Raw genomic sequence first — 14,661 nt, 5'->3', positions numbered from 1 at the left:
CGCAGTCAAATGACTGAAACAAGTAAAATAGTATATATATATATATATATATATATATATGTATACACACACATATAATACGTTATACAAATTCAGAAACATCGAAAGACATGAAAGAAATCGTTTTTAACGGTGGAATTCGAAGCAGATAAAGCTATAATAATAGTGTGTCGAAATGGGCTAAAAAACAAACAAAAAAATCCTGGATGGAAAAATCGAACCCCTTTCTTTCGCTAACATAACAGACGTTCTACCGTTGTACCAAAGCCATTCTTGGAATTTCACTTCTATTTTAGAAGCTTTGTGCTTACCAGCGAGAATTATGTTGTTTACGTCATAAGAACCTAGGAACTCATAAAAGTTAAAAAATTTGCATTTAATTGTGGAACTCGAAGTGGACAAAGCTATAAGAGCGCGCGCGTGCATATATATATATATATATATATATATATATATATATACATATACGTACAGAATTACATTCACAAACACTGGAAACTATGTATATGCATGCATAACGATATAAATGTATTATGAATTTATACCTGATGCAAATGGATGGATTGGAAGGAGGGAATAAAGTAGGAACGAAAGGTGACAGGCAAGCTGTATTCAGTTGCACCAGTTTACATTCTGAGTTCAACTCCCCTTTGAGGACAATTTCACTTTTATTGTCAGGTGAGAAGAGTTGATAAACAAAGCACCAGTGAAACTACATAGGCACAAATATAACTGAGGAAAATCTTTTGTTTCAGTCGTTTGACTGCGGCCATGCTGGGGCACTGCCTCGAAGGGTTTTAGTCGTACAAATCGACCCCAGGACTTTTTTTTTCAAGCTTGGTGCTTATCCCATCAGTCTCTTTTACTGAACGTTTAAGTTATTGGGGACGTGAACATAACAACATCGGTTGTCAAGCGGAGGTTGAGGACAAATACAGGCACAAAGACACGCATATATATATATATATATATATATATATATATATATTTATCACCCTGACCGATCAGGCTATCAGATGTTGCTAAACATCGCTGGTCACAATGCGCTTCGCATTGTTTTGGCCTTCAAATGACGCCATCCCGCTGGCTAAGCGAGCAAGCCAACAGAAGAGTGAGAAAAAGTTGTGGTGAAAGGGTACAGCAGGGATCGCCACTACCCCCTGCTGGAGCCTCGTGGAGCTTTAGGTGTTTTCGCTCAATAAACACTCACAACGCCTGGTCTGGGAATCGAAACCGCGAGTCCGCTGCCCTAACCACTGTGCCATTGCGCCTCCACACACACACATATTTATGTATATATATACGACAGGATTCGTTCAGTTTCCGTCTACCAAATGCACTCAAAGTTTTGGTCGGCTGAAGGCAATAGTAGAAGACACTTGCCCAAGGTGCCACACAGTGGGACTGAACCAAGAACCATGTGGTTGAGAAGCAAGCTTCTTACCCAACAGGCAGATGTATGTATCCTTATCTTTTAACGTCCATGTTCCATACGGGCATGGGTTGGATGGTTCGATAAGATCTACTGACCCAGAGGTCTCCATCATGCTCTGGTGCCTACTTTGGCAGAGCCCCTACGATAGGATGACCTTCCTTATACCACCAACTTTATAGAGTGTGGCAGGTGTTTCTTTATTCATGGCACCAGCATTAATGATACCACATAGGTTGAAGATTAAGAACTCCTTTGACAAAGTGGTGCTTACAGTAGAAAGAAAACTGGCTTCATTCGAAGACATGACGGGGTTAATATATGAGGAGAGATAGCGGGGGGGGGAGAACAGAAGAGATATCTTGCTGTAGAGGAGAGTTAGATGGCAATATCAGAAATCAATATTCAGTTACCAGCAGCAAATATGAATTTAGAGTATAATTGGTTATAAGTGTAAGAGAGAGAAAAAAAAAAAAAAGGATACTGAGTAAAGAACGCAAGGCCTGAAGAATTTTCCAAAACTTTAATAAACTATCCAGATAATGCTTGCAGCATTTTCAGGAGAAAGTCTGCTAACATTAACTTCTTCAGGCTGACAACATCCTGCAGTGTTTTCTCTTCGCTATTTTTAGTCGTTGGTTAGTTCATCAATGCATTTTTATTTAATTTTCTTTATTAAATATTGTTTGCGTGTTTTATTATTATCATTATTATTATTATTATTACGATTTTTTTTAAAAATATAATTTTTAAAAAGCTTTATTATTTTAATTTTGATTTTCGACCAATCCTCCCCACCCTCACCTCACTTCCCATCAGTTCTTTATTCTTTAATCATTGATATTCAAAAATTAAAACAAGAACATTCCAGCAAGTGTGCAACAAAAAAAAAAAAAGAAAAAAATCCTGCAAAAGACTAATCCTCACTGTTACTTTTTATTTATTTTAAAAAAATTTTAAATTCTCTCCTTTAAATACTCATACGTCAAAATCCACAGTAGTAACCATTATTATTATTATCATCATCATCATCACTCCTAGGCATATGAGTGGCTGTGTGGTAAGTAATTTGCTTATGAACCACATGGTTCTTGGTTCACTCTCAGTGCGCGGCACATTGGGCAAGTGTCTTCTACTATAGCCTCTGGCTGACCAAAGCCTTGTGAGTGGATTTGGTAGACTGAAACTGAAAGAAACCCGTCGCATATATATATATATATATGTATGTATGTATGTGTGTATATGTTTGTGTGTCTGTGTTTGTCCCCCCAACATCGCCTGACAACCGATGCTAGTGTGTTTACATGCCTGTAACTTAGCGGTTCGGCAAAAGAGATCGATAGAATAAGTAATAGAATAAGTACAAAGAATAAGTCATGGGGTTGATTTGCTTGACTAAAGGCGGTGCTCCAGCATGGCCACAGTCAAATGACTGAAACAAGTAAAAGAGAGTAAAGAGTATCATCATTATCATTAACATCATAGCAATATTATAACTGCAAACTTTTGTATGTAACCATATTTATATTTGAATTTATATTAATTTTTTAGTATAACTAAACAGAAGGAATTGTTTTGTTATAGATAGAAGGTTGTTGAGATGATGATGATGAGGGAATTGATGATAATGATGGAAAATCTGATGACGATGATATTGATGATGATGGTGGTGTTTGTTGAAAGTCTGAGATAAGTGAAAGAAAGTCAATGTTAAATTTCATTCTGTTTCTTTTCCACTCCGTCTTAATTAATTTTTCCCCGTTTCTTTTATGTACATATTGTACATCAAAAGAAAAAGATAAAAAATAATAGGAGGAAAAAATAATAAAAAAATACTTTAAATGATTTGGAGACAGACACACACAAACATACACACACGAAAGAAGGAGAAGGAGAGAATAGAAATTTGAAGAACATAGAAATATTTCAATTAAATGAAATGGGTTTTACAAGACACTCAGAATACAAAATGCAAATAATAGTTACGTTATAATTCAAGAAAAAAAACAAAACAAAAATAAAACAATATTTTTTAAAGAGTAAAATTCTTTGAGAAATGTTCCTCTTTATTAACAGAAATTATTTTAAATATGATATTATTTACATATTTTGTATGCAGTGGAAATTGTTTTAGTGTTTGTTTTTTTACACCTGAAAATTTCATTTACAAAAAAAAAAAAGGAAAAAATCTTAATTTGTTTTTTTTTTTGCTTTTTTTTCCATTTTTAAATAATTTCTTTATTATAGACAAAAAGAAGACAGAAGTTCTTCAAGAGATAGCCAACCACAATAAATCCTTATTATTAATACCATTATCATCTGCTTTTTCTTTTCTTTTCTATATGGCTCTCTCTGTGATCTTTTAATAAACTAAGAGAAAGACTTGTGATACCACTTAAAAAATATGTCAAATGTCAGGAAATAGACACAGATTGTTAGCATTACAGTTTGTGTGAAAAATTGAAATAAAAAAAAAAGTATTCTGAAAGGAGAATATTTTGGGCTGTGAAACTCCTATTCAATGATGATAAATCTATTTCAAATACTATGTTTCAACTCAGAATTGTCCGATTTGTTTTTAATTACCTGAGAAATATTTTTTAGAATAATGTTTCCCAAGGCTTCTGGTTCAGTACTATATGTACATATCCAAGAATAAGACACCTGATGAAGATTAGAGAGATCAAGCTAACCAAAATGCAGTGTAAATGTTAGATATGCAAAAAAAAAAAAAAAAAACCCCAGAAAAATGAAGAAGTTCCTTCTCTACAAAAGAGGTTAATAGTTGGAAATATTATAATCATAAGAAATAGTCTATCTATTTCAGAAACTTTATTCTTACCAGTAAGAACTGTATACTGATGCTGTATTAACTTTTGAGAGAAGGCCTTAAATTTTGAAGGAAGGGACCAGACAATATACTGACCCCAGTGCCCAATTAGTACTAATTTTATCAACTCTGAAAGGATGAAAGACGAAAGTTGTCTTTGGTGGAATCTGAACTCAGAATGCTAAGCCGGAAGGAATGTTGCAAGGCATTTAGTCTAGTGTGCTAAAGATCCTGTCAGGTCGCTGCCTTAACATAAAGCTACAAATAATCCTTTCTACTATAGGAGGCACAGAGGCCTAAAATTTTGGGAGAGGGGATTAGTCAAGTATATTACCCCCAAGTGTTCCACTGGTACTTATTTCATTGACCTTGAAAGGATAAAAGGCAAAGTCGACCACCATGGAATTTGAACTCAGAAAGCTAAAAATAATAGCATGTGAATATTTGTGCTGGAAAATTCTTGTGGATAGAAAAAGTTGAGGGCTGGGTTGAACACCAGTCATATCTACAGGACATATAGATTCAATTCCCATTGGCAGCCTTTGACTTCTTCTATCCAAAGAGTGTTTCAATCCAATGTTTACATGCTATTCTTTATAGCTTTGTGTGCTTCCAGATCCAGTCTCCACTACCACAAAGAGACAAAAAAAATATTTCAGGTTCTCTCAACGTCAACAGTATAATCGTACATTAGATTTTCTCCAGTTCTTGTTAATTATTATTCAGTTTAACTCTAGGGTAGATGTAATCCACTTACTCCCTCCCCTTGAAAATGCTAACTGTGTTCCAAAATTTGTAAGTATTATTATTATTATTATTATTACTATTGTTTTACTTCTCAGAGCACTTGATCTTGCTTGCTCTGGTAGATTCTGTGAGAGCAGACAGCAGCCTGCTGTCAAAAGTTTCACAGGATCTCTTTCAGCACATCATAAGCTTTGATACTTGGTTGTTAATTATCATGGGAAACATTCTATTTCTTTACTACCCGCAAGGGGCTAAACACAGAGGAGACAAACAAGGACAGACAAATGGATTAAGCCGATTACATTGACCCCAGTGCGTAACTGGTACTTAATTTATCAACCCCGAAAGGATGAAAGGCAAAGTTGACCTAGGCGGAATTTGAACTCAGAATGCAGCGGCAGACGAAATACCACAAAGCATTTCGCCCAGCGAGCTAACGTTTCTGCCAGTTTGCCGCCTATCATGGGAGACATTCAACATCCAAGTACCAATCTCAAAATCCTAATTGTCCCCATATTATTATTATTATTTTACTTATTTTAAATCTTCCAACTTTCAAATTCTTTGACTTAATTTCAGAGACAGGTATCTTTAGCCTCAGTGAGCAAATACACGGAAAAAGATACGAGAGATAAGACAGACAGACAGACAGAATATTAGAAAAAAAAAATCAAAACAAAAAATTTATAAAAAAAAAATACAAAAAGAAATTTAAATAAACACAGAAAAATCTACCAACCCATCCCAAAAGAGCATTTGTATAATGACAGTTATTTGATTTTCTGTATGTCACGAGGCCACGTCCGACTGAAACATTTTGACCAGTTTTTGCATTATTGTTGTTGTTATTATTATTATTATTTTCTTCCAAGTGCATAAAAATGATAAGAGATGGTGATCAGTGTTGTTGTGTGGTCACTTGTGGCCAGCAGTAGGTAGTTTCATTTTCACCCCCTCCCCAATTTCGGCTAGATTTAGGCCTTAAAAAAGAAAAAAAAAAGTCTTTTGTTTTGTTTTTTGTTTTTTTTTGTATTTTAATTAACCGCTAAATCTGCTATTGTTATAATTCGGTCTTCTTGGAATCTGGAAAAGAAAATTGAAAGAAATTTATATTAAAATCGTAAAATATTAATCAACAGAAGAAAGGATAGCTGGAATGGTAGAAAAAAAACAAACTAAATGATTGAGTTATATGATTTTATTATTTTACTTATTTCAGTCTGTGGACTGTGGGGCCATGCTGGGGCACTGCCTTGAAGAATTTTAGTCAAACAACCCAACCCCTGCCCCAGTACTAATTTTTCTGTTTCATTTTTGAAAGTATTGTACTTGTTCTATGAGTCTCTTTAGTTATGGGGATGTAAACACCACACTACCGGTTGTGGGGGACAAATGCAGACACAAAAGCACACACACACATTTATGTGCAACGGGCTTCTTTTGGTTTCCATTAATGAAATTCACACGCAAAGCTCTGGTTGGCCAAGGTGGTGGAGTGTAGTAGAAGACACTTGCCCAAGGTGCCATGCAGTGGAACTGAACTGGGAACCATGTGTATCATATAGTTAGGAAGCAAACCTCTTACCGCACAGCCATGGCAATGCCTATAAATTAATGTGTTGTTTGTTCCTTCTTGAGCCATGCCTAGCTCAGAAGGGACGGTTTCCCGATTTCATTGGCATATAGGTTCCCTATCTGGATGGGACGCAAGTCCATCACAGGTGAGCTGCTAGATGCAGGAGGAAAGAGCGAGAGAAAGTAGTGGCGAAAGAGTCAGCAGAAGTTCGCCATTACTGCCAGCCAGAGTAGCATGGAGCTCAGGTGTTTCACTCATAAAGCCCAGTTTGAGATTCGAACCCGCGATACCCCAACCGCGAGTCTGCTGCTGTAACCACTAGGCCATGTGCCTCCAACTATAAATAAATAATATACATAAATACATAAAGAGCGTAATGCAGGAACATGTGGCAAGTCAGAGTAACAAAACCAATGAACTGCGACAGAAATGTTTATATGTATAAAGACAAAACAAAATGTTTGAAACAATTAAAAAACAAAGACATCAAAAAGCTGTTTGTCATGTATTATGTATTTGATGACAATGTCTTTTGTTGTTTTGTGGTAGGGCACAATAGCATGGCCAATGATGCTACACGCACATATATACACACATATATATATACACGCACATTCACTCCTACATAAATATAAATGCAGGAACATATACAAATGTAAAACACACACACACACACAAATATAAACACATACATGCAAACACACACAAACATGCACACACGTGTGTGTGTATATTCACACAAAGATAAATACACTAACACAAGCACACATTCACACAGATACACACATGAACACACACATTAATAACAAAGAGGAAGGTAAGTAAGGTCAGTCTACCTGCTAGAAATAGCAGTCAGATCTCTCAAACTACGTCCTTTTATCAGAGATAAAAGTGAGATGCTTTTGACAATCTAGTAACTGATATAAAAATAAAGATGGGATGGTCAATGCTGGAACATCTTTATTCAGAGACCTATTGACTGTGGTTGACTTAGGGCTATAAACAACAGCAATAGTGAAACAAATCTCTCAAAACAATCTATTTAGATTGTAAACTAATACCTTCCAATTCTAAGGAGGGAGTCTGAATGTGATTGTTCACCCTGCAAGAAATAACAGCCAATCTACTTTATATCATGCTACAATCTTACAAAAGCAGGACACACTGAACAATGCAGATTTAGATATACTACATCTGAGGTCTGAATTTTTTTTTCTCTTTTTAGAAAGAGATGGTCACTACTAGAATGTCTTTGATCAAAAGACTGCTTGATCAGGCCGATAAATTAAGTACCAGTTGCATACTGGAGTCGAGCTAACTGACTGGCCCTCTCCCCCAAAATTTCAGGCATTGTACCTATAGTAGAAAGGATGATTATTATTATTATTATTATTATTATTATTGAGAAAGCCGTACATGCCATCAAAGTGACACTGGGGTAAAATATACGAAGCCCAGTATACCAATCATGACTACCCATCTCATAAGGGTACACCAGGTACATGCATCACAACCATATGTGCATGACATGGTGATCTCATATCAAGATAAACAGCACATGACCTTGCAGGTGGGGTCCAGTTAGAATTTTCTTCTGGTCAAGTAGCCCATCCCTCTCAAAAGGTCCCTGAATAAGAATTGTTTAAGGATGTTGAACAAACCACCCATGTTTCCAAAGGTGAATTATCCAAACCTCTAAGAATTCCTTTCAACATATGGTTATGATGCTCCCCCACTACTTATGCTCGTGATCAGAGATGCACATATCGTCAGCCACTAAGGGACATGCTCAACTGGTTAAGGTCAAACAACTGACAAGCAAATCTGTGGTATTGAGCAGAATATTTGCTGTAGCCCATCTTTTATACCAAGACAAAACAATGTACATGATAATACTTCCAATCAGTTAAGATCAGAAGCCATGAGAGCCACTGTCTGGTACTGCGTCAGGACATTTTATTATTATTATTATTATCATTATTGTTATTATTATTATTATTAGTGCTATGCCTCTACATCTTTAATATTTTTTTGTTTATGAATTAGCATAACCCCAGTGACTCATATTTCACAGCTGCTACTCCAGGGTCAACTAATTTCCAATAAAAAGCTTCCCTTTAGCATTATTCATAAGCTGTGCGAAGCTTGTGCTCCTTTCAACTCCTGCACCCACCCGCACCCCCACCACTGCTGCCGTTCATAGAAATGAATAAATTAATAAATTATGCAATTTCAATCGCTTCTCTAAATCTGTGACCATTGTGCCATGCGTTTTAATAATGGACGATGTGCTGTGCCTTCTCAGCTATCATTACAACACCCACCCTCCTAACCGACATTATAGAATAATGTGCACATGTACTTATACATGCGTACAAATGTTTGTGTGTGTGTGGTGTGTGTACGAATAATATATAGATATATAAAAACGCAGAGAGAATTCAGTTATGTACACACGTATGTGTGTATGTATATGAGAGACAAAGAGAGCGAGAGATAGACAGATAGATCTGTGTGTGAGTGTGTGTGTATATATACTCACACATACACACACACACATATACATGTGTATATATACATCTGTGTATGTATGAGTGTGTTTATGAAAATGTGTTTGAGTTGAAGAATATAAGAGTAAACATGACACACTTGAATAAACAATGCAAATGTTTGGCTAAGCCTTAAGACGGACAAAATTTGAAATGACTGTTTTTATAATAAATTTGATCTTGTACCCAGTATTGAGTTCTTACATGAGAATATCTTGTTCTTTATTAATTAGCAAGTTTTAATTAATATGTGTGTGTGTGTGTGTGTCAGGGTGGCTTTGGAGTAAGAGGTTTGCTTCCCAACCACATGGTTCTGGGTTCAGTCCCACTGTCTGGCGCCTAGGGCAAGTGTCTTCTACTATAGCGTCGAGTCAACCAAAGCATTGTGAGCGGATTTAGTAGATGGAAACTGAAAGAATCCTGTCATGTGTGTATGTGTGCGCCTTCATGTCAGTGTTGGTATCCCACCACTGCTTGAGAACCGGTGTTGGCATGTTTATGTCTCCATAACTTAGTGGTTCAGCAAACGGATCAATATAACAGGTACCAGGTTAAAAAAGAAAACAAGAACAGGGGTCGGTGAGTTTGACTAAAATTCCTCAGGGCAGTGCCCCAGCATGACCACTAGCTAATGACTGAAACAAGATATATATATATTCCGTTTTTGGATTTGGTTTGCAAGATTCTTTATGTGAGTTCGAGTGTTGAAGGATATTTTGTCATGTCTGGATAGAGTCATTGCCATTTTTTTATTCTGCATTGTTCATGTTGTTGTTGTTGGAGAGGGGGGGGGGTCATTGCTTGAGCTATGGTCAAGAGCATTCAACTCATGAACATCATATACATATATATATATATATATTTGCACCTCCACCGGGCACAGTGGTTAGGGCAGCGGACTCATGGTTGTAGGATCGCGGTTTCGATTCCCAGACCGGGCATTGAGAGTGGTGGCGATCCCTGCTGTACTCTTTCGCCCAAACTTTTTCTCACTCTTTCTTCTGTTGGCCAGCTCACTTAGCTAGCAGGGTGGCATCATTTGAAGGCTAAGACAATGCGAAGCGCATTGTGATCAGCGATATGTAACATCTGATAGCCTGGTCGGTCACATGATCACGTGATATATATAGATAAATTATAGACTTACAGCTGTTTCATATATACATTTTGGGTATGTTCACAATTTAATTTAATCAATTGTGTATTTGTATCATCATCATCAATTAACGTCTACCTTCCATTGGCTGGGATTGTCTATATGTGTATGTGTGTGTGTGTATATATATATATATGTATATTTTGTTGTGTCTGGGGAAGGTCATTCTCTTTTAGTGCCTTATTATTTAACACGCTCACTGGTTCAGTTCTTTTTGAAAACAAAAAGAACGCAGCTCGGATAACGGACAGAGTCAATGACTATTGAAAAGTTTGCAAGATGCAATGAAAATTTTATGAAAAATAAATGAATGAGTGGAAACTGAACCAGTGAGTGTGTTAAATAATAAGGCACTAAAAAAGAATGACCTTCCCCAGACACAACAAGATATATATACATATATACACACACACACAGACCGTTCCAGCCAAATGGAGGTAGACGTTAATGATGATGATGATGATGATACATACACACTAATTAAATTAAATTAAAACTAATTAAATTAAAACTAATTAAATTAAATCATGAATGTACCCAAAATGTATATGAAACAGGTGTAAGTCTATAATGCACTATTAAATGCATAAAGCTCATGATTTATGCCTATTTTATCTATGTATTTATCTATCTATCTATCTATATTTATATGTATATATCTGTGTGTGTATATATATATATATATATATATATATGTATGATGTTCACGAGTTGAATGCTCATGACCATAGCTCAAAGTGAGTTGAAATCTGACTCTAAGCAATGACATCCCACCAAAAAAAAAAAAAAAGACAATATTAATTGCAGAGGTAAAAAGATGGCAATGAAAACTTAACCTCTCGAACAGGCACCTGACTTTGAATTGATAAAAGACAACCAATGAGAATGAGTGATGTTTATGCCTTTCTCAAGGTCGTTAGTGCAGTAAATGGTATGAAATACGTAGCACTTGGAAAGGAATTGAAACGAGACCTCAGGAGATGACCATTTTGTTACACCATGTTTTATTTAGATCTTGCTGTTTGTAGAATAGAAATGCAAGGTGCTGTATGCAATTCTTGCAATAATTCTACAGTAAAGATTGTATAGTGTTGGAGACAGTTATTCTAGACATATTGTTAGGAGAGAGAATTTAACAATTTTTATATAAAAGACTGGTTTATTTTATTTTATTTTTTGGAAAAGATTCATTGGTCAATGAACTGAAAAAGTGTATAAAACAATAATAAAAAAAAGTCTTAGGAAAAAAAAACCAAATTACAGGTAAAGTTGTTTGAACAAATGTTTTTCATCAATCACTATCTCTCTTTGTCTGTCTGACTCTCTCTCTCTCCCCTTTTCTACCTGTCTGACTCTCTGTCTGTCACTCCCTCCCTCTCTCAGTTGCTTCTTTCTCTTTGTGTCTGTCTATCTTTCTATTATTTCATGCCTCTCTCTCCTCCTCTATCTGCTTGTTTCTCTCCCCCTCTTTCCACCTTTGTCTCTCTCTCTCTCTTAGCTCCTCTTTGTCTGCCTGACTCTCACTCTCGTTCTCTCTCTGTTACTCCCCCTTCCCTCTCTCTCTCTGTTGCTTCTTCCTCTTTGTGTCTGTCCCTTTCTCTTCGCTCTGTCTCTATCATTTCATGCCTCTCTCTCCTCCTCTGACTGTCTGTCGCTCTCTCCACTTTGTCTCTCTCTCCTCCTCCTACACTTTCTCCCTCTTCCTTTCTATAACTCCCTCTCTCTCTCTGCCTGTTACTTTCTCCTCTCCATCACTTTATCCCTCATTCCTCCTCTCTTTTGCCCTCCCCATCTCTCTCTGTTGCTCTCTCCACTTTCTGTGTGTGTGTGTGTGTGTGTGTGTGTGTGTGTGTGTGTGTGTGTGTCTCCCCACCTCTCTCTCTAACATCCGCATATGGTCACTCTTAGGAAAACATCAGGATTTGTTGTGTAGCTATCTTTGAAAGATTAATTCACATCATCATCACCACCACCACTATCTTCCTCCTCCTCCTCCTCATCATCATCAACATGACCATCATCAACACCATCATCATCATCATCACAATTACACAAAAAAATTACACAAAAAATTCAGAAGAATTTTTGCCAACACACTCAAGTGATGACAAAAGATAAAAAATATTAAAAAAATAATAAAAGAAATAACATTTTTTAACTACTGCCACCTAAGTCTTTAAAAGATACGATTACTTTGTGATAGAACTATTAGGTTTTACTAAAGCAAGACAATAATAATAATAATAACAATAATAATAATAATTATAACAAGAAGTAGTAGTAGTAGTAGTAGTATATGTGAGAAAGTGTTATAGATTAAGGCATTCTATTTGGCCAGTTGCTGGAGATTGAATTCAGAAAAATGTCACCCTACAAAGGTGTTGACAACCATGTTAGCATACATGCTTGTCTGTTTTTGTCCTCCTGACTTGAAACCTTGCATCAAATAAAAAAAAAAGTGGGGGGGGGGGTGAGTGAGAGAGAGAGAAAGAGAGAGAGTGAAGGTATAGGTGAGTTGAAAGAGCGAGGTGGAAGGGACGCATGTGTAAACACTTTTAAGCTGCGCTAAGTCTTGATATTGTTAAGGTCTTAGAGTCATAACCAAACAGAGAGAAGAAAAATTTCTATTCAGTTGGCATCTTTTTAAAAATAAAGAAAAGAACAGGGGGGGGGAGAGACGGGGAGAGAGAGAGAGAAAGAGAGAGAGAGAGAGACAGGGGGGAGGAGGGCGTGGACGAGGGAAAAGAGATGAGAAATGGAATCGAAAAGTAGTAACATATGGATTTTTTCTCTCCGTTCAAAACCACTTCTCGCTTGTTGTCGAGAGAAACCTTTTAAAAGCACTCATCAACCTGTATGTCCGTGTGTGTGGTGTGTGTGTGTGTGTGTGTGTGTGTGTGAAATATGCTACTCAATTAATCTTCTTTTAGCCTTTGTCTGTCCCCCGCAATCTCAAATCAATTACAGGACAACAGGAGCAGAAACTAGAAGAGGCTACTACCTTGTCGATTTCAATCTCCTTTATAATTCCTGGTCGTTGATACGCACTTCCCACCCTTAGGTGGTGGTGGTGGTGGTGGTGACAGTGACAGTGATGGTGTGAAAGGAAAAGGAAGAGAGTGGGAGCTGCAACGGGAGTGGGGGGAGGTGATCGCAAAGTTTTCTTTTTCTTCCTCTTTGCTTACATTAGCTCCTCTATTCCACCTTCCTCTCCCTCGACAACACCTCTGCTCTCCCCTACCACCCATCCCCTCCAGCCCCCCAAACCTCACCCCACCCCACCCCCACCCGGCACCGGGCAAATTTGTTTGCAAGGTTCAATGGCTAACAATATCTCGACACACAAGCTATTTAATTTCCACTCCATTTCAGCCACGGAACCGGCAACAACCGGCCAGGTTCTTTTGCAATTTCGATACCGAACAGCTATCGCCGCCGTGAGCACGAAAACTAAACATTTTCCCAATAATCTTTTGCAGCTATTATCCAGCCTCGAGAATCATTTAAAGATAAACTATTTATTCTCAATTGGCAATTACTAATCTCCAGCCTTTAGGTTAATTAGAGATTATGCTGTAAATAACATGTTTTACGGTATTTTTTCTTTGCCTTCCCGCCGCTTCTTTGCTTTATGTTTCTCTCCTTTCCAACCACCCCAGTGCCATTGCTGCTGTCATAAATACCAACTTGTTTGCAGACCACCTCCACCAAACATTAAACGCTTTCAGTGTTGATGTATTGCAGAATCAGAGCAGGAGCCTAGGGTTAAAGAGGAAGCTCATCTTTTGTCTTTTTTTTGTAATTTCTATCTTTTATTTGTTTCAGCCATTTAGACTGCAGCCATGCTAGGGCACCACCTTGAAGAATATTTTTAGTTGAATGAATTGACTCCTAATACTTATTTTTTCTTTCTTCAAAGCCTGGTACTTATATCAATCCCTTTTGCTGAACTGCTAAGTTACAGGGGACTAAAACACACCGACACTAGTTGTCAAGCAGTGGAGGGGGGACAAACACAGAAAACAAAGGTGCACACACATATGTGCATATATATATGTGTGTGTTTGTGTGTATGTGTATATATATATATATATATATATATATATACTAGCATTAAAGACCCGTCGTTGCCGGGTCATAGTGCTAGTGCATGTATATATGTGTATATATATGTGTACATATTACATGTACATCTATATATATACATCTAGACATAAAATACAAAATACAAAGTTATATCTTGATATCGCTAGTGCTAACAATACTCAAAATATATAATAGACTGGAATTGTTAGCCTGTCTCTTGTAATTTCGATCAATTGTATCTTGTCCTCTCTCTTGTATAGAAGTGTAGCTACAATCCACCCTACC

General features: G+C 36.9%; 1 protein-coding gene across 1 annotated transcript in view; it reads right to left on the bottom strand.

Annotated features, from left to right (window-relative positions):
- Window positions 1-6,006: 6,006 nt before the first annotated feature.
- LOC115215729 (UDP-glucose:glycoprotein glucosyltransferase 1-like) overlaps window positions 6,007-14,661 on the bottom strand; it is a 204,643-nt gene continuing 195,988 nt past the window's right edge. Inside the window, 1 exon segment of the mRNA XM_029785021.2 lies at window positions 6,007-6,092. Within this exon segment, the coding sequence (XP_029640881.2) occupies window positions 6,070-6,092 (23 nt within the window). The 3' untranslated portion in view covers window positions 6,007-6,069.

This window comes from Octopus sinensis, linkage group LG9 (genome assembly GCF_006345805.1).
Source record: "Octopus sinensis linkage group LG9, ASM634580v1, whole genome shotgun sequence".
In the NCBI taxonomy this organism is placed as follows: domain Eukaryota; kingdom Metazoa; phylum Mollusca; class Cephalopoda; order Octopoda; family Octopodidae; genus Octopus; species Octopus sinensis.
This window is presented reverse-complemented; position numbering and strand designations above follow the sequence as displayed.